Source organism: Ammospiza nelsoni, chromosome 3, assembly GCF_027579445.1.
Source record: "Ammospiza nelsoni isolate bAmmNel1 chromosome 3, bAmmNel1.pri, whole genome shotgun sequence".
Classification (NCBI taxonomy): domain Eukaryota; kingdom Metazoa; phylum Chordata; class Aves; order Passeriformes; family Passerellidae; genus Ammospiza; species Ammospiza nelsoni.
The window spans coordinates 31,514,618-31,537,281 of record NC_080635.1 but is presented as its reverse complement, the minus strand read 5'-3'; the positions used below and the strand labels follow the sequence as shown (position 1 = coordinate 31,537,281).

Below are 22,664 nucleotides of genomic sequence, written 5' to 3'. Positions count from 1 at the left end.
TGGGTGCTTGGGATGCTGCCTCATTCCCCCATGGAAGCAACAGATAACCTGATACCAGCTGAGTTCCATCTCCTCAGCACACTACCAAAGCACAGCTTGCTTGCTTGCTTTGCTACAGGAACCAAAACTGCAAAATTAATAGAGACAGTTCAGTTCCCTCCTACAGCCTGTGCCACAGCCCAGGAGGAAGGAGACACTGGAATGAAAGGGCAGCACATTGAAAGCAAGGCCAAGGACCTGCAGCTTGACAGCTCTGTTTCATGAGTCATTCCCCTTTCTGCTGAAGCCCCGGGCACTGGTCATGCTTAGGGCAGGCACTGGACCAATTAGCTGGCATGAAAGGCTTAAAATCCAGCACCTAATGGGAGCCAATCACTGGTGCATGTCAAGCAAGTGGTACCTTGGATTTTAATTGTCTCCCTGTAGCCTGCTCAGAAAGCCTGGCACAGCAGTTGCTCTGCCTGTTGTCCAGAAAGCCATGATACAAGCTGGAGGAATGGGGCTCTCCTTCCCCTGGGAATGTGACTGGCAGCCCTCCTGCAGCAGCCAGCACCCCTGCCAGCTGGGCAGAGGAGCCTGTTCTCTGCCAACCCTCCCCTCCAGCACCATAACAAGCCTTCTGCTAAGCAGCATCAGCTCATTCCACAGCCCCAGCACTGTTAAATACTCTCCTAAATATTACAAAATGCTGCTGTCATTGTCCCCATGCACATTCCCCTCATGCCATCAACTGCAGGGATCTCTTCCTGACTGCTTTAAAATCTCATAAACTTTCCCACTCTTTCTCAAAGCTGGAGTTACTGCTCTCCCTGGTACTCAGGCTTGTTCCCTGAAAGTTATGGCCAAGTCAAAAATAAATTTGCGGGTTAAAAATCGCACAGATTTAAGATTTAAAGTCATTATTTATTTCTGCCTTCCTGCCTCCTTCCTCCCTCTAAGTGTTTCTGTGACCAACACTAAATTAAAGCAAGTATAAACAAGGCTGAGGAGAATTCCAGCTAATTTGGAAAGCTAAAAGCAACATCTCTCCTACCCCATTACTCCCTCCTACTCTAATCCTTGTATTTTGTACAAAGGATGGTTTCCCCCTCTTCCCACCTTTACTAAACAGATTTTCCAGCTCATGCTCCCACATTTGGGCAATTAATGGAAAACAGGCAGCATGGTGTCACACATTAATGTGGAAGCCCAATACAGACTTAAGGACCAGGAGCTTGGTCAGGAAGCTAAGTTTAGAAGTGAAAAACACTTCTTATGTATTTCAAGACACAACCCTGTTGCTTCAGGCCTTCTCAGAGGCAGAGTGGATGCTTGTACGCACATAAAGGTCTTTCCAAAACATTTGCACATCCCTCCAACCACAGCTCTACAACTGCCTTGATGCCACAACAGATAGGCTAAACCAAGCCTGGAGATATCCAAGCTGGCATGAGCTGGCAGGAAGCAGGTGGCATCAGACCCAAAAGGCAGGGGAAGCCGTGAGTCTTGCTAACCTCGTCAGCTTTTTCACCACCGAGATTTCTGGAATTTAAGGGACACTGAGACTGCGTTTCCTTTTCTGGATTACTCCCAAAGCAACCATGGAACAGGCAGCCAACAGGGAAGAGTCAGAAGGGGAGTTCCATGACTCTATGGCACCTTCAGCACAGCTTTGGGTGAAAGCTGGGACCTCAAGCTTCTTGTTATCTGGCGGCTTCTGTCAGACTCCAAGAAAGCATTGGGGATCCAGCAACGCCTGCAGCAGGCTCTTAACTTGAGAAGCACCATTCACACTGGCCCTCTCCCGCAGGAGCAAATTGGGGTCAAACCAGTTACAGAGCAGAGCTGAACCAGGCTGACACCCAGCTGTGGAGAGAGCCATCCAGCCCCCTCACAGGAAACCTGTTCCTGGCCACACGTGGAGGGAAGGATGGGCACGAGGCAGAAACCACTTTTGCCCTCTGTCCCCACTCTTTAAAAGGCTGCAGGGAGGGCAGCCTTCTGCTTTCCAGGGCAGCGTGGACGTGCCAGGCCTGTGTCCCCCATGCAGAGGGGATGCAGCAAGCTGCCCCCCTGCCCTCCCAGCCAAGCCTGCACAGCACCCACACAGCCAGGGAGGCACACGGGGGGTGCCCAGCCCAGAATTTATCCAGGCTTTTTTTTCAGCCAGTTACCTGGCTCAAGCTTGATTCCCACTTGAGAAACACCACCCAGCACACCCCCACAACGGGGCCCCCCTCTGTAGGCTGTGCAAATTGGAATACAAATCAGAGGAAAAAGCTTTCCTCTGTTTGAACAAATTGCTATAGATTCACCCCCGTCTCAGGTCAGAGCCCCCGATGGGAAATATTTTCACTGGCTGACTGCTAATAGACTCTGGAGCAGCCACTGGATCAATACCTGAATAAGAAAATTAGCCAAAGCACACAATCTGATTTTACCTTGTTTTGAATTACAGCAGGTTTGTGTTTATTTCACTCCCTCTTCCCTCCTTCCCTCTCTAGCATGCTTCCCCCATCCTTGCTCCCTGGTTACCTATCTATCAAATCTAGTCAGATTTGTGGGAATATAATAAAGTACGTGCAGGAAGATGTAATGCCTTTTGAAGAATGTTTACATGCATTAATATTTTCTAGTGACACTGCAGCGCTACCGTTCCCTCAGAGGAGAACAGTTCAGGAGCAACAGCGAGATTTCTATACATCCCCCTCAAAAAAGCCATATGCAAACAATTAAAAAAAAAAATCTTCAAAGTAGGATGGAGACTCAGCTGCACACTCCCTCTCAGCAAATTCAAGAGGTCAGTAGCCAGGTTTCAGTGCCAGGAATTTAACATAATAATAGTAACAACAACAACAACAGCTCAGTCCTTTCATTCGGTGTTGGTAGCAACAGGGATGTGTAACCACACCTGGGCAATATTTCAGATGCAGAGAGAGCTACACAGACACCAGAAGTCATCCTGTTCTTTGAAAGACTTCACCAGCAAAGGGACAAGTAAAATGCTGCCTTTCACAGAGACTCAGTGCTGTGCTTCTGACAGCTGAACACACGAACCACCCCAACTTCCTAATCCTTTCTTGCTGGTTTAGAGCCTATTTCATTTTAATCTGGGAATGGCCCTACAAGAAAGGGAGAGACAGAGAAATAGATCACAGATACTAAGCACATTAAAGAAAAAAAGCAGCCAAACCAACTGTTCAGATGGGGCATGCTGCCCAGATAAAATTCAGTGGGAGTAAAATAATTCCTTCTACTTCCTACCCCAGCATCCCACTCTCCATGCCACCTACAATTGTGTCAAATGAAGAGAGAAAGCACGACTCAATCTTCAGCTTCCTGCTCCTGCACACCACGCTGTGAAGCAAAGCCACCAGCCGGGCACCCATGGAGAACTCCAAGTGCAAAGAAACCCCAGAGCATTCAACGTGAGCTGAGGTCCCCCTGTTACATTAACACACCACAAGGGGCTTCCAACTAAACAGTTTGAGCAGAACCTCACACCATCCTCTTTATAATGCTTCCCTGAGAAACTGCATGTCTTTCTTCCTACCCAGCCACTTACTCCTACCCACTGGGGACTGGACCCTCTCCTTTTCACTTGGCACACAGCACAGAGCACCTGCTGAACACTCCCTGCTTTCTGTTCAAGGAAACAGACTGGGTATCCCAAGGGCAAAACTGCAAAATCACTGGTGTGTCAAATAAGTAAATATATATATATTATATATACAGGCAAATACACATGTAAGGACATTGATACATACACACAGAGCTATTTTACTCCCTATGATATGTGGTCAAGGGGTTTAATACCCCTCCCCACTGTCTCTAACCCCATATTTTGTTTAATCTTTATGTTATGCTCACAAAAGACTACTAAGTGTAACCGTCACCACACATTATGCTGCACATAATGGAATATGTACAAATGTCTACATCTTCAGTTTCCCTCTTTGTCTGTAGCAGACTACAGCAGGAGTTTGCTAATTACAGCATGTTAATCAAGGAACTCTAAAGAGGAGGATAGGCCATAAATACCAAGTAGCAAAGACAATCTCAATGAAAGAAAATAGAAAAGACATTTTTTCAGAAAGCAGCACTTACAGTATGTGATACTGGATCAAGTCCAGTGAAGGACCACCAAAATGGCCAGGCAGGTGGAGCATGTAGTGCATGAAGAAAAGCTGAGAAAAATGTAGGTGGGTTTCTGTGGTTGGCTGGTTTGGTTTTTTTCCTAAGTCTTAAAAAAGACAAGGCAAAACTTACAGGTATTGCTTAACTGGGAAGGGGTGGGTGGAGGTAAGATGGACACAGAGACAGACTCTCCTCATTGGTGCATGGTAAAAGAAGGGCAAAACCCACCAGACACAACACAGGAAATTTGCATTTCTAAAGAGAATCTATTTCACCATGCAGTTGGTCAAACACCAGCAGGGGGCCCAGAAAGTGTGTGGACCCTCCCTCCTCGGGGAAGATCAGTTCAGCTGGATGAGGTATTTAACATCCTGTCTTAGCTTCAAACATCAAAATAGCGCAGCTTTGAGCAGAGGGCTGGACCACATGACTTTCAGAGGTCCCTTCCAACCTAATCGTTCCATGAAGTAACCACACACAAAATAGCTGTAAACTCGGTCATGTATCAAAAAAGGTAAACACCAAAACCACAGAAGAGGATTACCATGGACATTAGACTTGTTAGCATATATTTTTCTTCTGACTTACTTGGTTTGGTTTGGTTGATTTTTAAGATTTGTTCCATTATTGCAGATGCTATCAGAAATTAACAAGGTTTTTTATGGTTTAGGGCCTCTAAACCAAGCTGCAATCCAGGCAGTAGGAATTTTTGTCAGTCCTTTACACTGAGATCCAGACTGAGGCCTCAATTACCATTACTTTGGTGGAGATTTAAATCTCCACAAATTTAAATTTCTGGACCTTGCTATCTCCCAGAAAAACTGAAGAGGAATGGAAAATTACCATTAACTAGCTGCAAGCTGAGTCACAAAGAAACAGAACTTTTTTTTTCTTTTAAAAACAAACATATATTTCCCTCCCTGCTCTGTTTACAGTGTTGATTTTCCCCAGTAGGAAGTTACTCTACCATATCCCTCCTTGAGGACCATAAAACGCAGAAAGAGCTTCTGGGAAGGTGGCCACAGAGCTCCCAACACAACACAAAATGTCACAGCTTTCCCCAGGCAGGGATTCTAGAGAAATCTAGCAGATTATCAGAGACAAAAGCAGTTATTCCCAAATGGATGAGTGATGCCTTTGCTGCAGTCCCTGCAGCTGCACTGCTCATCCAAGGCACCTGGCTGCTCCTATCCAAGGGGCTGCACAATCCCTGGGGGAGAGCCTCCAAACACTGGGGAGGAAGAGCAGAGCAGCTAGAAAAGGGGAAAAGTCACATTCCTGAGGCTCCTGGAAGATAAAAAAAGAAGGTCATTCTGTGATTTAAGTAGGTGAGAGCCTCATGCAACTCTTTTCTCCAGCGAAAAGGACTGCGCTTATTGCTACCCAGCCCAAGCAGCCCCAGCTGCTGCAGCAGAACTGCAGATCTGGATGGACTGCTCACTGGTTACCCAAGAAACAACTGCACACTGATCTAGCTGCAGTGAACATTAGCTGTCCTGGAACATGTGGAAGTTGAGTTTTGGCTTTGTTCCAGCATCAGCACTGGGCTGAGGGGTATCCTGGCCCAGCTGAGCCCCTCCAGGCAGGGCAGGGCTACAGGAGACACACCAGCTCCAGGAGCACTCACCGACCTAGAGCCCACACTTCCTCTTGGAGGGTGATGAGATGATGGACAGGTGACCTGGGAATGTATCTGCCCAAGAAAGAGGTAACAAAAACATTTTTAAAAATAAAATAAAGGCAACAGCAGCAATAATGCCTGTGTTAGGAATATCATGAACTTCACATGAATTTGTGCATGTAAATCAACACATTTAGTTGGACAAGGAAGGAGCTGAAGCTGAGAAGAAGTCTCTGGGAAGGAAGGCAGAATAAGAGAGCACTGGGAATCTGAAAAGCTATTTGACAGAAAAAAAAAACCAAACCAAAGCAGCTGACAGTAAGTTTGCTCCCTCATTCTTGCTCTAAAATGGAAGCAGTGACAAAAGCTCACACCAGCAAACACTACAGCAGAGATTGCTGCTGTGGCTACAGAAGCAGCCTTGGAAGAATTCAGCCCGGCCTCAGATCACATCTGATCTCACACACAGTCCCCAAGAGACCCAGAGCCCTCAAGCCCAGACCCCCAGCTCCCTCATGACCGCAGGGTCAGGTTCTCACCCCAGTGAGATGAGACATTTAATGTCAAAAGTGTTCAAATAAATACAAAAACATTAACAGAAAGGAAAGGAGAGGCATGGACACAGCAGAGAAGTCCATCCACTCTGGTCAGCAGGGCTATCTAAACTCATTATTCCTGGGTCTTTCTCAGCTGTTCCTCTGCTGTGCTGAGCTTTCCAGTCACCATTCCTTTAGTAGGTGCTGAAGACACTCTGTGCTTCTCCACAAGTGTTCAAAAGCTTTGTGGAAGAGGGTCAGGGAAATACCCTTCATGAGCACCGTGCCTGCTATTTAATCTTATTCATACAGAAAGATCAAACCAAGCTTCCAGCTGCTGTTTGCCTTCAGTGTTGCAACTCAATATAAAGGTATCACTTGGGTTTTCTTTGCTGCTGCTTCAGCTGTAGGAATTTCCATTGTATCTGGAATTAGCATGCAGGAAGCAGGGGAAAAGGGTTTTCTTCTGTTGCAGACCTCTTACAGGATTTTGTTGACATACTCATTTTATGTGCAAAAGCATACAGTCCCCTCCTTTGCAAACCCCTCTCTCACAAATCCAATATGTGTATTTAAAATAATGTACCCCTTTATTACAGTTTTTATTGTTCAAACAAGTATTATTTTAAGCACAGTGAATTCAGGAAGAATTCCAAAGGTGAAACAACAGGAACTGAGGAAAGAGAGAAGGCAGATGGGAAGACAGCACTGACAATGGGACAAAGATTCCCCCCCAGCAGGCCCTTATCTCAAAAACAAAGTGAGATCCTGAACACCAGCTCTATTTATGTCCCTTCCTTCTAGATACACTGTTTAAGGACACCAGAAAAGTTAGGGAACAAACACAGGTGACAAAGACAAGGAGAAAAAACTTCAACAACTGTGGTGCAATCAATCAATAGAAAGGAAAATTTCCTCTTATTCTGGCATAAAAATCCTGTGGGAAAGCAAAGGATGGAGAAAACAAAAAGGAAATCCAAAATAACTCTCGCCAGCGACTTCCAATTCACTTCAAAACATCAAGGAGAGACAGGCTTGCAATAACTAGAAAAGGATATTTGAGTGGCATCACATATCAGATAAAAGAGCCAAAAAACTCTTGGGGTAGGAAAGATTGCTTTTCCCATTATTCCCGACTGGCCAATGGCAGTGGGGGCATGACCTGCAGAGAGTTAACCTCTGTATTTCAATTATAAGATATATCCCATTCTGGAATAATCACAAGCACAATCCAAGTCCTCCAGAGCAGTGGTGTTTGAAATCCAAGTGCCCAGACACTTTTCAAGCCAAGAGAAACAAGAAATCCCCCTGCAGAAATGACCATCTCAGAAAGCAGATCCAAAAATGGGTGATGCCAGTGCTTGGGCTCTCTGGCAGCACGTTCCTGGCAAGCCAAGCCTCGAGGCACTGTGCTCTGGTGAGCCAAAGGCAGCACACTCTCTGAAGGGGGATCACACTGCAGGATGTGCTGAGCTCTGATGCCACATCTGTGGTCAGGTTCTCCAGCAGCAGCTCAGGGAGTGCCTGAGTGACAGCACAGCAGCGACCACAGCAACCAGACAGTGATGAAGCAATGCTCACCAATGGAAACACCAGCCAAGTGGAAACTGTACTGAAGTTTAAAAATGTCTTCAGCAAAAATTTAATGATGATTGGGTGGGGGGAAAAAAATCAGATGTCATGAAAACTGTAAACTACTAAGGCAGGACACCATAAAAAATTTGTGGTTGCCCTGTCTATGCCTCCTCCCGTCACATCCTGATGAAATCACCTCACTGAAATCACCAACTTCATCTCCAAAACCTCTGAGGCAGACAAATGGCACACCACCTTCCATTCACAGAAGCAGAAGGGCTGAAGAAACAAACAGATTTAAACTTTTTTTTGGTGATTTAAAGTGACTTTATTTGTTTCTGCTTGTTGTTATGTTTTGGGGTTTTCTTCTACTTGGCTTACACTGAAGTATTTAAAATAAAAATGTCATAAAGAAAGACTGACAGCAACAGGATCTAAGTCATTATGTGCAGCATTTCAGGCCAGCATTTTTATGAGAGCAACAGCTCAGTTGGATTTAACTCCCTTGTCTTAGAGTTAAAATGCTATCTACAAGAGTAGCACAGCAAAGCCAAAAACTATATCCAGGAAAGTGAATCCTCTAAGATTTCCTCCACCCTGCTTCTTTTTTCTAACTTCTTTTTTCCCTGAGGATCTGAGGAAACTCAAGCATTTCTCCTGGTCAGGCAGTAGCAGAAGCCTGAGTCAGAGTTTGGCCAGCAGCTTTTGCTGGCAGACCACAGGCACAAGGGCTGCCTGCTCACACCCCCACAGCAGCATCACTCCTGGGCTAACAAACAAAAAGTCATCCGTGTCATCAAGGTGAGCAGGTGTGACAAAGCACATATGAGAGCTAAGATATCCGCAAAAATCCAATCAGCCAAACATGCCTCCAAAACTAACTACAATGACTCACTGGATCAGACAAAGAGGGAGAAAAACACTGCAGGAAAAATCAGTTAGTTCAGCCATTGATCCCCTTAATTACAAACTATCACCCATTTGACACCACCCTGGGATTTGGGCTCCAGCCTTGGTGTCACCTATGTGTGCTTACCCACAGACAGCAGCACTGCTCCCAGAGCACCTGGGACCCTAAAAACCGTGTCTAGAATTACATACACAAATGCTGCATTTATCCCCCTTTTTCTTGCAATGGATGTGCTAAGATAAAACCCCTTTTACGTGACCCTGAACTTACAGCTGTTGCTTTCTGCCAGATATGCAATCCTGTTCAGGGAAGGCTTCTGCCTGATGGGGATGGCAGTTCCCACTTGCTCTTCTAATCCTTCATTTTCAACAGCAACAATGCCATGGGTATTATCGTGAGATCAATGAAAGAAAGAAATATTCTCATTCCTCAAACTTACACACCATCAACAGCATCCATTTCTTTCTTTCTTTCTTTCTTTCTTTCTTTCTTTCTTTCTTTCTTTCTTTCTTTCTTTCTTTCTTTCTTTCTTTCTTTCTTTCTTTCTTTCTTTCTTTCTTTCTTTCTTTCTTTCTTTCTTTCTTTCTTTCTTTCTTTCTTTCTTTCTTTTCTTTCTTTTTCTTTCCTTTCTCTTTCCTTTCCTTTCCTTTCCTTTCCTTTCCTTTCCTTTCCTTTCCTTTCCTTTCCTTTCCTTTCCTTTCCTTTCCTTTCCTTTCCTTTCCTTTCCTTTCCTTTCCTTTCCTTTCCTTTCCTTTCCTTTCCTTTCCTTTCCTTTCCTTTCCTTTCCTTTCCTTTCCTTTCCTTTCCTTTCCTTTTTTTTTAAATCCAGCAATAGCTAGAAACATTTCCTTCTCATTTCCCTGTCCACCTCACCAAGGACATCACAGATCTTGTACTTTTTGGCATTTTACCCTGTTTCCTCCTTCTGCAAAGTTTTGATTTAGAGCAGACAGAAATCTCATAAGCATGGTTTCCTTCCCTCAACATCCTCACTCTCTGCTTCCTCTAGACTTGCTTTGAGACAATCAAATGTAATTTTTGAATTAACCTCTGTCTCTTAGTACCAGTTCTGCTGGAGCTTTACAGCACACTGTTCTGTGCAAGGAAACAAAGTTTGCAATGCTGTGACGTGGGGCTGCTTCCTCATATTTCTCTGCTGCTTTTTAAGTGTCTGCACAAAATGCCCTGCTGACCCAAGTGAAGCTGAGTGAGAAGCAGCTGATCTACCATCTTTTACCCAACGTCTCCTATCTAAAACCATCTCCTTCAGCAAGCCATATGCTGCAAACATACTCTGAAATGTCTCCATGATAATCCAAGAAGCAGAACTGTTTGTCAAGTAGCACACACACTACTGCTGGCCACTTGGAATAACCATCAGCCACAAGTAGGTACATATGCTCATTGTGATCTGCAAAAATCAGCATGGCATCTTTGCCAAGGCTTAGCAAATGCCAGAGTGGTTTCTGGTTTCAGTAACTAACATCCACTCTGGCTAATTTCTACATGGAGTTCCAAGCCTGATTACCAACCACAAATACATAACAAATTGCTTCTTTCAATTTGTTGTGGTGATATTCATGCCTCTCACCCAACATCCCAACATGAAAGATTTATGGTATTAATCATGCACATCATAGTAAACAGTCATTCTCTACTGTCAATTGCATTTTTCTGCTGAAATAAGGATGAAAGTGCTGAGCTGCTTATCGTTTGACCAGCCAGAACACAAACTATTATTGTGCTATTTTAACCAAAGCTGGGGCTTAGTTTCTATGGGTAACATCTTCATATGCAGCGACACAGTACAGGAGCTTGACTATCCTATTTTGAAAAAACAATTTAGAAACTTAATCACAGCTAAATGCAGGGCTTGTCTATGCAAGGAGTTACTCAGAAATAGCTTTTCAAAATTAAAGATTAATTCCAGACCTGCTGTTCAGAGGTTCTCTTTCACCACTTAATGCGGCAAACTGCATTAAGCCAGTTTACACTCCTGCATCTCTGCTTGCTTGAAAGACACCCCAGATCAAGAAGAACCCTGGCATTTGTCTTGCTGGAGTTTGCAGCTGTGGGATTGCAGCAGCTAAACCGCTGCAGCCATCAAACTTCCAACTGCACCCCACAACACGCCAGCTAGTTGGATTTACAGGATTCTCATGCAGTGGAACAAGCAGGAGTTGAGTCGACTCTGCTTGTTCTCACTGCAACCCAGAGGAAGCATGGACCTGGTGCAGGTGCCCCAGATTTATTTATCAAGGGTCAAGGACAGCACGTCGCTGCCCTCAGGCACAGGGGCTCAGCACACACCTTGGGGCTCACTCAGGGTGCTGCAGGAGGGGCTGGAGCACAGGCCAGGCTGAGCTCCAAGCTGCTGCTGCTGCACTGCCATCAGCAACCAAAACTGTGAATTTAAAGCTAGCTCAGGAGTGCACCCACAAGTCGCAGCCCTACTTCTCCGTAGGTGTTAGTGTGTGTGCACTGTAAGTCAAATTGTCAAACAAATACCACTGACACCAAGTCCTTTTGGTCTTCATTACCATTTGGGAAACAAACACTAGAAATTTGTCTCAGTCTTCATACTTGTAAGAAAACTAACAATATGGTTTAGTACATACCTAAAATGACAAAATGTGTTGGAATATTCATATATCCCTTTTGCTTCTTCAAAAGCTGAGCTCTGCTCTGGCACCCAACCATATTTTAGAGTCATAACACTTGATATCACAACTCCTCCTTTGTCCTAGGCACTGTCCCTAATCATGTACCTGCTTTTCTTCCCATCCCAAATCTTGGCTCCTTCATGACAAACACAGCCTTTCTGTCTTTCCACTAGATACCATCAATAGTTGTTTAACCTCCTCCATCCATGACAGAAGTTTTCCATAGCAAGAAACAGTGCTTCTTTGATCAAGTGCAAAATAATTTAAATTGTTGCAGTGAGTCAACAGTTTCCAAAACTGATCCTTCTGCAGATCCAAGCACAGCAAAGCCATGTGTGTACCCACAAATGAAACATTTCTGTCTCTCTGGTGCTCAACTTCTAGAAGACCTCCAAAGGGTGTCCTAAAATAAATTCTAAGCCATGCCAAAGATGAGCTGAATTGGTAGTGAATGACAAAACATGGTTTTGTTTTCTTACTAAAAAAACTTGATTTAGTGATAACTGGATAAGAGCCTATTTTCAATGCCCTCTTTTTTAGGATGTATTTACATTGGATCTATCAGGCACAGGGATTGCACTTAATACCAACTGCACTTCACCAGAGAGAAAAGGATGGTTAAAACTTGGCTGACGTTCGATTCTCCATTCTGCCATTGGCAAATCACTTTATCTCCATCTCATTTCCCCACACGCAGGGTGGAATAACCAGGCAGCAGAAGCATTGTAAAGGTGGAACTCATAGATATTAAAGGGATGGGAGACACATAAGCCCACAAGGAATCCTACATGTACACTGTGAGAGGGATTTTCAGGTCTATCAACTGCAGATGCCCCTACCAGTTAAATATTCTTAACACCCCAGCTGTATTCACATGACTGGCAGGGGAATTCAGCATCCCATCACCAGCTGGCTCTTGCTGCTCAGGTTACTTTTATGAGCCTCAAGTTCTCACTGCTCTGCTATTTTGAGGAATGCTCCAAGTCAGAATAATCCATTTATTAAACTTAGGAAAAGACACTCATTCTTCACTCTAAATCTACAGATGTCTTTTTCTGCTATGCAAGGCATGCAACAAGCACCAGAAGGTGAAACAGTATTTGTAAGCAAAACCCATTTTGACACGTTTCTCAAACATCTGTCTGAATCACATCTTTGTTTTTCCTTTTTATATCATCACAAAGGCACACAAGAGAGGCACAAGATTCCCATCCACATTTATTTTAAAACAATTTACGCTAATTAGGGAAGGACCATTTCCTTCTGAAACAGGAGCAGCAATAGCAAGCAGTTACTCTTGTATTAAATGTCCACCTGCAGACATCCTAAAGCTTTTCTCACAGCTTGACTTCAGCTTTCAATGTTTTGTCAGTTCTTCTTTAGGCAACATTTGCTTATTTGTCTTCAGAAACTGCCGTCCTTACTGCACCTCTGTCAATTGCTATCCTCACCCTGCCATTTCCATTTACAGGAACCCAGCAAAAGTATGTGGATGCCATTTGTCCTATGTTACAGCTCACAGTGGAGACAAACCACAAGCCAGCAGATGACAGCCAGGAGGATTTTCAGTTACACTGGTGGTGTCTCCCTTATGCAAGCTAAAGCAAAGGGTAACAGCCATGAGTGATTTGCAGCAGGAGTGAAAGAGGAGCCACAAGGAAGCAGGAGGCTGGCTGGAGCAATGAAAGCAATGAAAGCTGCTCGAGGTCCTGCTTGCCGCCTCGATGCACCCTCTCCCTGGAGGCCTGCAGCCCAGCACAGAGCCGTGACCTGCTCACACAGCAGCGCTGGTGACTTCTCATCACCAGGCCACTCCAGCACCACAGCTGTCCCCAGTGGGCTGTCCTGCTCTGTTCACAACCACTGAAATGCAGAACTGTGTCTACACAGCTGTTCCTTGCTAGCACAATGCTGAGGACACTGAGCGCTCTGCAGAAGGAGCATCCTTCTCAGAGGAGTTCAAGCATTACTAGAACCATAAAGCTCTCTCTTCACTTTGGAAATACAGTCACAAGCACACACTGGAGTAACCACACTGCCTAGTCTAGAAGAACAAATGGAAAATTAAAAGAACTGATTATTTATATTCAGCTGCCTCTCTACTTCCCTGGTTAACTTTGAGTGTCTCCTTTTGCCAGCCACGGGCCATAGTATTTGGGCATTAAAATGAAAACTTTAGTAGTCAGAAGCTGACCTTGGATAGAGTGTGGCAAATACAGTGGTGCAAAGAACTCCCTGCAGGCAGCCACAATGCTCAGAAGATGCCATTGCTCTAGGCTAGGGCCCCTGTAAACCATGTTTTCCAAGGGCCAAAGAACCATCATCAATTCCTCCGTGTGGGCCACTCAGCTCTGCTGCATCACAGAATCAGGGCTATAGATATTTCACAGCACTAATGATCTCAACAGAGGTTTATAAAGCCCAACAGTCAGACATCACCTTGCTGTCTTTTCTTCCTCTCCCAGAGCAAGGCCATGCATGAGTACCCCTCTTCCCTCATATCCATTCAGATTGCTTTAATCCTACCTTTTTGAGAACAAAAACCAACCAAATAAAAGCCTAAAAAAAAAAAAAAAAAAAAAAAACCAACAAAACGTAAGTCCCCAAACCACAACTCCACAGATATGTTAAGGAAAAAAAAATAAAAATAAGAAAAGAAAGAAAAGAAAAAAATGAGGGAAAACCTAATGAAGGATTTAAGAGGCCTGCACGCACTTTTTTGAAACATCTTTCTTTGGAAATGGGCAAGAAGGAGTGGAAGAATAGCACATTCATAATCCAGGAGAAAATGGAACGAGAGAGAGGAAAATAAACAAAAAAGAGGAAATGGTAAAAAGATACCCGGGGGGTGGGGTGGTTATGTAGCGCTTGGGTACAGTTTGACAGGGCTCCAGATCCCAAATAAACCCGGGACAGACGCAAGGCCACACGCAGGCAGCCAGCGCCAAACCCGGACGCGGCAGCTCCGTCCCGGGCGCTCGCTCCCACAGGCTCCGGGAAGGCGCCGGGTAGCAGGACAGAAGGACGGAAGGACGGAAGGATAGCGGGGTCCCGCCCGGAGGTGGCCCCGGGAAGCAGGACAGAAAGAAGGACAGAAGGACAGAAGGACAAAAGGACAGAAGGGCAGAAGGACAGCGGGGTCCCGCCCGGAGGTGGCCCCGGGAAGCAGGACAGAAGGACAGAAGGACGGAAGGACAGCGGGGTCCCGCCCGGAGGGAAGGGCGCCGGGAAGCAGAGCCGCCTGCGGGCGCCCCTCGGCACCGGTGCCGCCCCACTGGGAGCGTGTCCCGGGCAATCCCGGCCGCTCTCCCGGGAAAAGGGCGCTGGGCGGGCAGCCCGGCGGGGCCGCGCTCCGCCTCCCTCTGCCGGGCAGCGCTGGAGGCGCGTCCCGCCGCCAGATGTGCTCCGCAGCCACAGCTGGAGGGGAGCGCCGGCAGCGCGGGGAAGGACGGGCAGCCTCTTCCTCGGGTGGGAGGGGAAGCGGGAACCGCCTGCGGCGGCGCTTTCTGCGTGGGCAGAAGTCACAGAAAATAAGCGGGAGTCTAAACCTTCGTTCCGAGAAACGCCTGACACCGGGCACAAAGGCTCCCGGCCTCCCATCATGTGCTCTGCCAGCTAACCTGGTGGTAACAGCCTTCTCACGCTTGAATTTCGTTGGGACCAGATCAGCTGTAGCCCCGGATCTCCGTTTCTCCTCCACTTCTCGAGCTCTTTCCTAGCTCTTTAATGCAGCACTTCTGAGTCTCAGCTGCATGGATTGTCACACATTTAATTTCTTCTTTTAAACAGTAGACAAAGTGCTTAGCTATAAGAAACAAACTTTTGTTGTTTCTTCAGTCATCTTCCCCAAATTAGGGACAGATGAGAGCCCTTTTTCTTTTCAAATTGAAGTACTATGGATCCTACCAGAGTAGAGATCTCAGCAGTGTAACATGGGCACAGAGACATAAAATGCACAAATTCTCCTTTTCCACTTCTCAACACATCACTCTCTCTGGTAGATCCTGAAGGCCTCCCCAGATCAGCATTCTGCTGGGTGGTGTCAATGCCATGGCTCTCCCCTTTCCTCCACAAGCCCAGGGGACACTGGCACATTTTACCCTTTTGAATTTAAACCTGTCCCACACCAGGGGATGATGATCAGCAGAAAGTGTCAGGAACACAGGCACGTGGTGTGTTCACCTTGACTGCTTGAAAGCAGAAATGGTCTCAAAGTTCTCTTAACAGTTTCAGCATACCTAAGTTCTGGGCTACCAGGGATGGCCTAAAGAAACACATACTGTATCACCAGATGTGGGCACCCACAGCCTTTCCAAGAACAAACCATCATTATCCCCTGTCTCTTGTCTAGAGGGCTCATCTTCCCCACAGCAAAGCACAGCCCCTTCTGACAACACAACACAGTAACTCCTCTGCACAAAAACCACCAACATCTCACCTGATGAGAATTTTACCTATGAACTGTCTCTGCAGAGCTCACACACAATCCAGTTGCCTGTGGGCTTACCTTATACCTAAAGAAGCCTTCTGCAGTTAGGGTTTGGGACATTTCCATGAACAGAGTGAGAAACACCTTCCACCCCAAGCTGTCTTCCACAAGTAGAAATGCATCTCTCTCTATTGCTTTTATCAGCACACTGGCACTGGGCAGAAGGCAATTTTCCCCCACCCCCCTCTGCCCTCCTGATAAGAAGCCATAGCCATGCAGGCATGGTTCTTAGCTTAATGCTAATAGACTATGCTTAATGAACCAAGAGAGCACAGTGTGTATGGAGGGAGGGACTGGAAGCCTGAAACCACACTATTCAAGCAAGCAGAATGGCAGTAACTCATCAAAACACAGGCAAAACTGTAAGGCTTCTGGTTGATGGGAAGTGTCACAAGATCCCTGAGTAACCAGGATGGAAATCATTTTTATATTTACTTCAAAATAAGAACAGCAGCCTCAGCAGCACAGCACCCCTTACTGCCACTGCTGAATTACTGTCTTGAACCTCCAGGGCCATCTTCTGCTGCATCTTCCACTTACTGGGAGTCACTTACTACACCCACCTCCCCCCCTCTTTCAAACTCATCTGAAATCATATATATATATATATATATATATATATATATCAGAAACTCCAGTGTGAACCTGACAGGGTGATAATTTTAAAAGCTGTGCTGCTCATGTCAAATTATTCAACATCTGTCTTCATGTTCCCACAAAAATTAGCATAGGATGGTGGTTTCTGATGACACCTATAGTGAAATATTTTGACTTCATCCAGCAAGTTGCAAACAACCTGTCAAGAGGATAATGTCAGTTTTCTAGAACTGCATATTAAAGTCAATTGAGGGCTTATCTGGTGTGCGAAGCTACTGACCTGACCTAAAACCAGAGGCTCTAGTGTCACAGAATAGTAAATCTGACACATTACAACTAAAGAACAGTAAGGTATTCTGAGGCTGGACAGATTTAATGCCTTGACCTATAAGAGCTGATCAAGAACTATGCAAACCTTGGACCAACCCAGTCCATTGGTGAAACTACTCCTATGGCACTGCAGTTAGAGAACTCATTCCTCAAAAGACTGTACAGCCTAGGCCAACACAGATTTAAGAGCCGGACAGCAAAGAGAAATGATTGAGCAAAAAGGATGTGTGTACATCCATATATATATATATATGTGTGTGTGTACACACAAACACACACACACACATTTAGTTTGGAGGGCCACTGTGCTCAAGCATTGCATTTTCCCAACAGCCAGGAAGTGGCTCACAGTAGCCAGCTCCATCATCCCTTTAGCCAGCAATCTCTTCAGCCATTTCTGAAGACACAGGGTGCACTGAGATGATAGCAAGGTACTTGAGGAGCTCCATTTCTTGGCCCCCTGTTACTGCTGGCAAAATAGCTCTAGGCATAGGAACCTGAGAGGGATGGATTCAGATCAGCAGGCTCCCGGTGACATTAGAGTGCCTGTGTCCCTGTCAGCAGAAGATATGGGTGCATATAGGTTGCAAGAGGGTGTGAGGCAGTCTATGTTAAAAAAAAAGCTCTAGGAAAAATGTTTTTACTTAAAAAAAAAAACAAAATAAAAAAACACAAAAAAAAAAACCCCCAAACAAACAAACAAACAAAAAAAAAACAGGTAAAAGGAGCAGGAAACAAATCATGTCATGTGTACATGAAATGAAAAAGTGTGGATGTTTATAGCCTAAACACCAGATATGTTTTACTATGACACTCCTCCATCACAGACACAAGAAAACAGTCTTCCACTACTTTGGGGTTTTTTTGCTGTCTGAAGTGGCATCTCAGGGATTATTCAATGTGATGGTGTCTCTTAAAACAAAGAGCCTTAACAGGTCATTTATTCCCCATCTCCAAAGGCAAGGGCAGGACTATCCCACCAGTTTCAAGTGCAGCCCATCCAGTCCCTGTGATCATGGTGCCAGGCAGCTTTCCTTGCTGCCCAACCTAAACATTTCCTTTCATTCCCTTTCCATCACCTTGCTGTATGTAGCCCCTCACCACACACAGCGATGCCCATTCCTGCAATGTCTTTTCTGCAGGTGAATTAGGAGAGGCAGGGGGCAAAACATCCCACTTTCTAATTCTGCCTGAAAGGCTGCTGCTGATCAGTGGGACTGTGCCAATTGCAAGACAATCCAGAAACGCTAATTATACGCAGCACATGGAGCAAGCACAGCAGCAGCACTGCACACCAAACCAGAGCTACCCAAGTCCTGGAACCTAGAAAGCAGAGTGGGAGGCAAGAGGCAGGCTTTTCCCTCTGAATGCCACCACCACGCCCCAATCCTCCCCTCTCAGTCTAACTTACAGTCTTTAAGTGTTGATAACTACAAGCCTTGAAAGCCAAGTCCCCGGTCTCTTTACCTCTTCCTCCTCCTCCTCCTCCTCCTCAATTTTGACATTTTCTAGGGATCTATTACAGTTGGCTTCTCATCCTGACCAGCAGCATTAACACACCAGGACTGAAAAGCACATGCAGTCTGGGAAATAGGCTACCACAAAAGGCTGATAAAAGTTGCCTCTTGGCAGCCTGCTGAATTGCCTTCCCCATCAGGCCAGCCTTGTCTCACTGCAACAAACAAGGCTGAAAGAATGGGATCAGCTAATGAGAAGAGGGTTTCAGACACACTTCAGTCATTACAACAAATGCCAATTTATATAACAAGCCTCTTCAGGTAGCAGGCAAAAAGCACCTTGACTCCTAATTAAATTGCACCTCAATTGCAAATGCTTCTTTCCCAGAACCCCCCTTATCCACATTTTATTTATACCATTCATCTCAATAAACCTCTCCAACGACTCTGCTTTCCCAGACAGAGGTCTTTTGTGTGCATCCATGTGGGTGTATTATTTAAAGGGTACATCACATGGATACTTTATCTTGTTTAATCTGATTTAATCTCAGGAGATTTGCTAAAGTAAAATATATTTATAGACCCATATAGATGCCTCCCCCATTCTCCACTGCCAATAGGCAAAGGCAGGAAAAGAGATCTGAACCGTGACACACGAGTTCCCATAATTTTTACATTAGGTGCCACATGAGATTGACATTCACAACACAGAATGCTGAAGTACAGCTTAAAGCTATGGCAAGAGACCAATACAGAGGAAAAATCCAAGTAGAGGGGGGGCAGTGGGACTAATTTCTAATCCTGCTTTTTATTTATCCTTGCACATATAACAATATTAATGCAGCTCTGCTTGAGCCATCAGCAACAGCAACCTCACATCCAAAGAAACAGTGCTGGCTGCAGAAGGCATGGAATCGGCCCAGGGTAGTGGACTGAAGGCAGAATTGGTGAGGACAATATGAGAACTATTAGTCACCGTCCAAGTTTGCAGCGTGCTGATTCCACAAGACACTGCTCTGGGCTGCACTCCGCAACAACTGCACATTAACGCTCCTGTTGTTCCACAGTTTGAAGAGGCAGGGGTGGGAAGAGGAAGGGAGACACTAGATTTCCCCTTTGTGGAGTTAAGTAAGAGAACAGATAGAAATAGTGGACCATTTTGGCTTAAAAGGATGCCTTCATCTCAGTGTATGTGTGCATCTGTGCTTTCTTTTGTACACAGCTTCTTCAATCTCTCTCTGAGAGAAAAAAAAAAAAAAACAAAAACATCAGTAAGTTATTCTGGAGATCTAATAGTAGCAACTCTGTCAAATGCAAGTTCACTGAAGTGTATGAAAAAATACAACAGGCAACCCTCTAAAGCACATTCAAGCAAACCTGGTTTTAAGCTCTGTCCCTTTTGCTACAATCCTAGGCAGTGAGTCCATTCTACAGCAGCTGACAGCAAAAACACTGATGTGAAATAATAAAAGTTCAGCTAGAAGCAGATTACCTGTTTTAAAAGATAAAATTATATGCCCTGACCAGGTTTCTGTACCACAAACTCATTCTATTCCTCATCTTTCCAGCGTTTCAAGGGTCATAGAATTTTTGTCTGGATATACAGACTGGGAGAACAAAACACAAATACTGAGAAGAAGAAAGAAAAAAAATAAAGGAAGCTGAACACTCTCTATTTAAAATGGTTATTTTACAAAACAGACCCAAACTCAAATTAACATCCCAGTCTTCAAGGAGAAAGGAGGAATTGTTTCCATTAAAGAAATACATCATTAAAAAGTGACCTACAAAGACTTACCCATAGTCAGTGAGACTGAACTGATCTTTGCCAGAGCTCACACAAGAGACTGGCTGCGTGCTGTTAAAAAAGAGGGAGCGGGGGGGCTGGACTCTCTCACTGGGGTCTCTCTTCAGAGCTCAGAGAGCTTGGCTTGTTAGAGGCAGTGGCATGCCTTCCAGGAGGACTTAACAGCAACGCACAACTGAGTTGTAAGCCAAGATAAAGCCGGCTTGTTATGAGAGACAAGTCTTGTGGGTTGCTTTTATTTATTTTTTCCCAGTGTATTGGAAATGCAGATCTTGTAAAGCAAGAATTCAGAGGGGGCTGGGAGAGGGAAAGGGGGGCTGCACGTCTGGCTAAAGTAAACCCGGGCTGTTCCCTCAGCCCGGGGCTTGTGCTCGGCGGCACGGGCGTCATCCCCCGCCTCTGCCCTCGCACTGAGGGGCTGCGGGAGCCAAACCTCTCCCGAGGAGACCACCCGAGCTCGCCATTCGCCACCCTGCCTGCAAACACGGAGAGGAAGTAAGCTCCGTAAATGCAAAAATAATAATAGTAAAAAAGGGGGAAAAAAAAATCAAGCAGCTCGGCATCATCCCTGCCACAGACCACCACCCACCCATCTCCATCACCTTCAGAAGAAAATCAGCCGCGAAGTTCCACAGGGTGCAAAACCGGCCTCGCCTCGCCCCCCCGGGCAGCCCGGCCGTGGCGAGCCGAGCCGGGCGGAGCCGTGCCGGCGGCGGGAGAGGGCAGCCCCCGGCAGGCCGGGAACGAGAGCGGGCAGCCCGCACGCCCTTCTCCCTGCTTCCCGTGCTCCTGAGAGAAAGGAACCTGCGAGCGCATCGCCGAGAAGGGACCCTCCGTGCTCCCCCTGCCCCAAAGACAAGGCAACTCGAGGCGCTCCCAGGGCCGCCCCCGCCGGAGCAGCGCGGCGTCCCCCGGCGCGGCGGGAGGGACGGGGAGGCAGGGCCGGGGCTCCGGCAGCCGCTCCCCGCGGCGGTCCCACCGGCGCTCCCTCCGTGCCATCGCGGCCACTCGTACATGGGAGGCGGCCAGAGGTTACGGCGAGAAATTATGAAGTAGCTGCAGGCGCTGGAAGCCCTATTGCTGCGTCAGTCTCTCCGCTCAGGCTGAGGCGAGGTTCGGCGGCATCATTTACTTTCTCCTGCAGGTGCTTTTTAACTTTGATCCCACCGCCGCCGTCTGCGCCCTCGCCCCCCACCCCTCCCTCGCAAACAGCGACAGCGTCTCTTACCGTACACCCCTTGTCCCCTGCTGTACACCGGCACCAGAGACAGGAATAAAAAACAGATCATGTCCATCTTCAAGGCAGAGCCTTCATCGCCGGCGAAGAAAAACAGCCAAAACAGCTCAGGCAGCATCCGGCGGGGGAGCGAGGAGCAGCCGAAAGCCTCCCGGAACGCCGCCCCATGCGCCCCGCTCCGCGCCGGGCACCGGCGCCCCTCGGGCGGAGCAAGGGACCCCCCACACAGGGGCCACCTGGGGGTAAAATTTAAAATTTAGGAGATAGGGAAAAAAAAAAAAAAAAAAAAAAGAAAGAATTAAAGAAAGAAGGGAGGGAGAGAGCGAGAGAAGGAGGCAGGAGGGCAGAAACGCGGAGTACCACTTCCCGCTTCCCCTCTCCAGGTTGCTCGAGGATCTCCAGGCGAACAGGCGGCCGCACCCGCACTCGGGGTACGGGGAAAGGCCAGCCCGGGGGCACCGGGCCGGCACCGGGCAGGGCGGGAGCGGGACCCGGGCCAGCCCGGGCTCCTTTGTTCTGCGGGAGCTGCCGAGCGCTGCCCCGGTCCCGCGCTGCCCCAAGTGCTGCCAACTGGGGCCAACTTGAGTGAGTCCTCACCCTCCCTCCTCCTGACGAGGCTCTGGCCGCAGCCCCCGGAGCGGACGGGGAGAAGGAGAAGGAGGTGGAGAAAAAGGGGGGAAGCGAGGGTGGGGGGTAGGAGCCAGCTGCTGAAAGGCGGAGGAAGGGATAGGTGATTCTCGCTCCTCTTTTCCAGATCTTCTGAGGAGGGGATTGTTGTAATTAATCAAATCCAGGAAGGATTTCTTTTTTTTTTTTTTTTTTTTTAAAGCGGCTCCCAAGAGCTCGCCCAGCTGCACTGCACCGCCCCAACCAGCCTGAAGGGAGAAGCAGCCGAGGAGCAGACAGACCACGCACCCTCGCAGCGCCTGCAGCTCAGCCCGGCACTCCTCGCCTCCTCCCCAGCCTGCCAGGTCCTTCGCCCTTCAAAACTTTCCCTGATGTTTTGTGCCAGCCTCGTGTGGGTGCGTCGCCTCCGTGCTTGCCTGCTCCGCCCGCCTCGCAGAGGATTTGCAGCTGCACAGGGGCTCCTTCGACGGCTGCCGGAGCTCCTAGTGGGAACTAACGGGCTGCAACTGGAAGGTAGCCGGCAATGAGGGACAAGAAGACGGACAAAGTTGAGCTACTCCTGCCAGCTGGAAACCGCCTGGGAGGTCTCTGCCCCACCGCTGTTTCCTGAAGCGCCAAAATCTCCCGCAGAAGTTGCCGGGATCGCCGCCGCTCCCCAGGCGGCCCCGACGGGGCGTCCCGGGCTTCCCGCGCCCGCCG

General features: G+C 47.0%; 1 protein-coding gene across 1 annotated transcript in view; it reads right to left on the bottom strand.

The window, feature by feature from the left end:
* Positions 1-22,279, bottom strand: part of MDGA1 (MAM domain containing glycosylphosphatidylinositol anchor 1) — a 140,390-nt gene extending 118,111 nt beyond the window's left edge. The window contains exons 1-2 of the mRNA XM_059468942.1: positions 22,254-22,279; positions 21,330-21,574 (exon numbers count right to left, since the gene is read on the bottom strand). Of these exons, the coding sequence (XP_059324925.1) occupies positions 21,330-21,456 (127 nt within the window). The 5' untranslated portion in view covers positions 21,457-21,574; positions 22,254-22,279. The remainder of the gene's footprint in view (positions 1-21,329; positions 21,575-22,253) is intronic.
* Between the last annotated feature and the right edge of the window lie 385 nt (positions 22,280-22,664).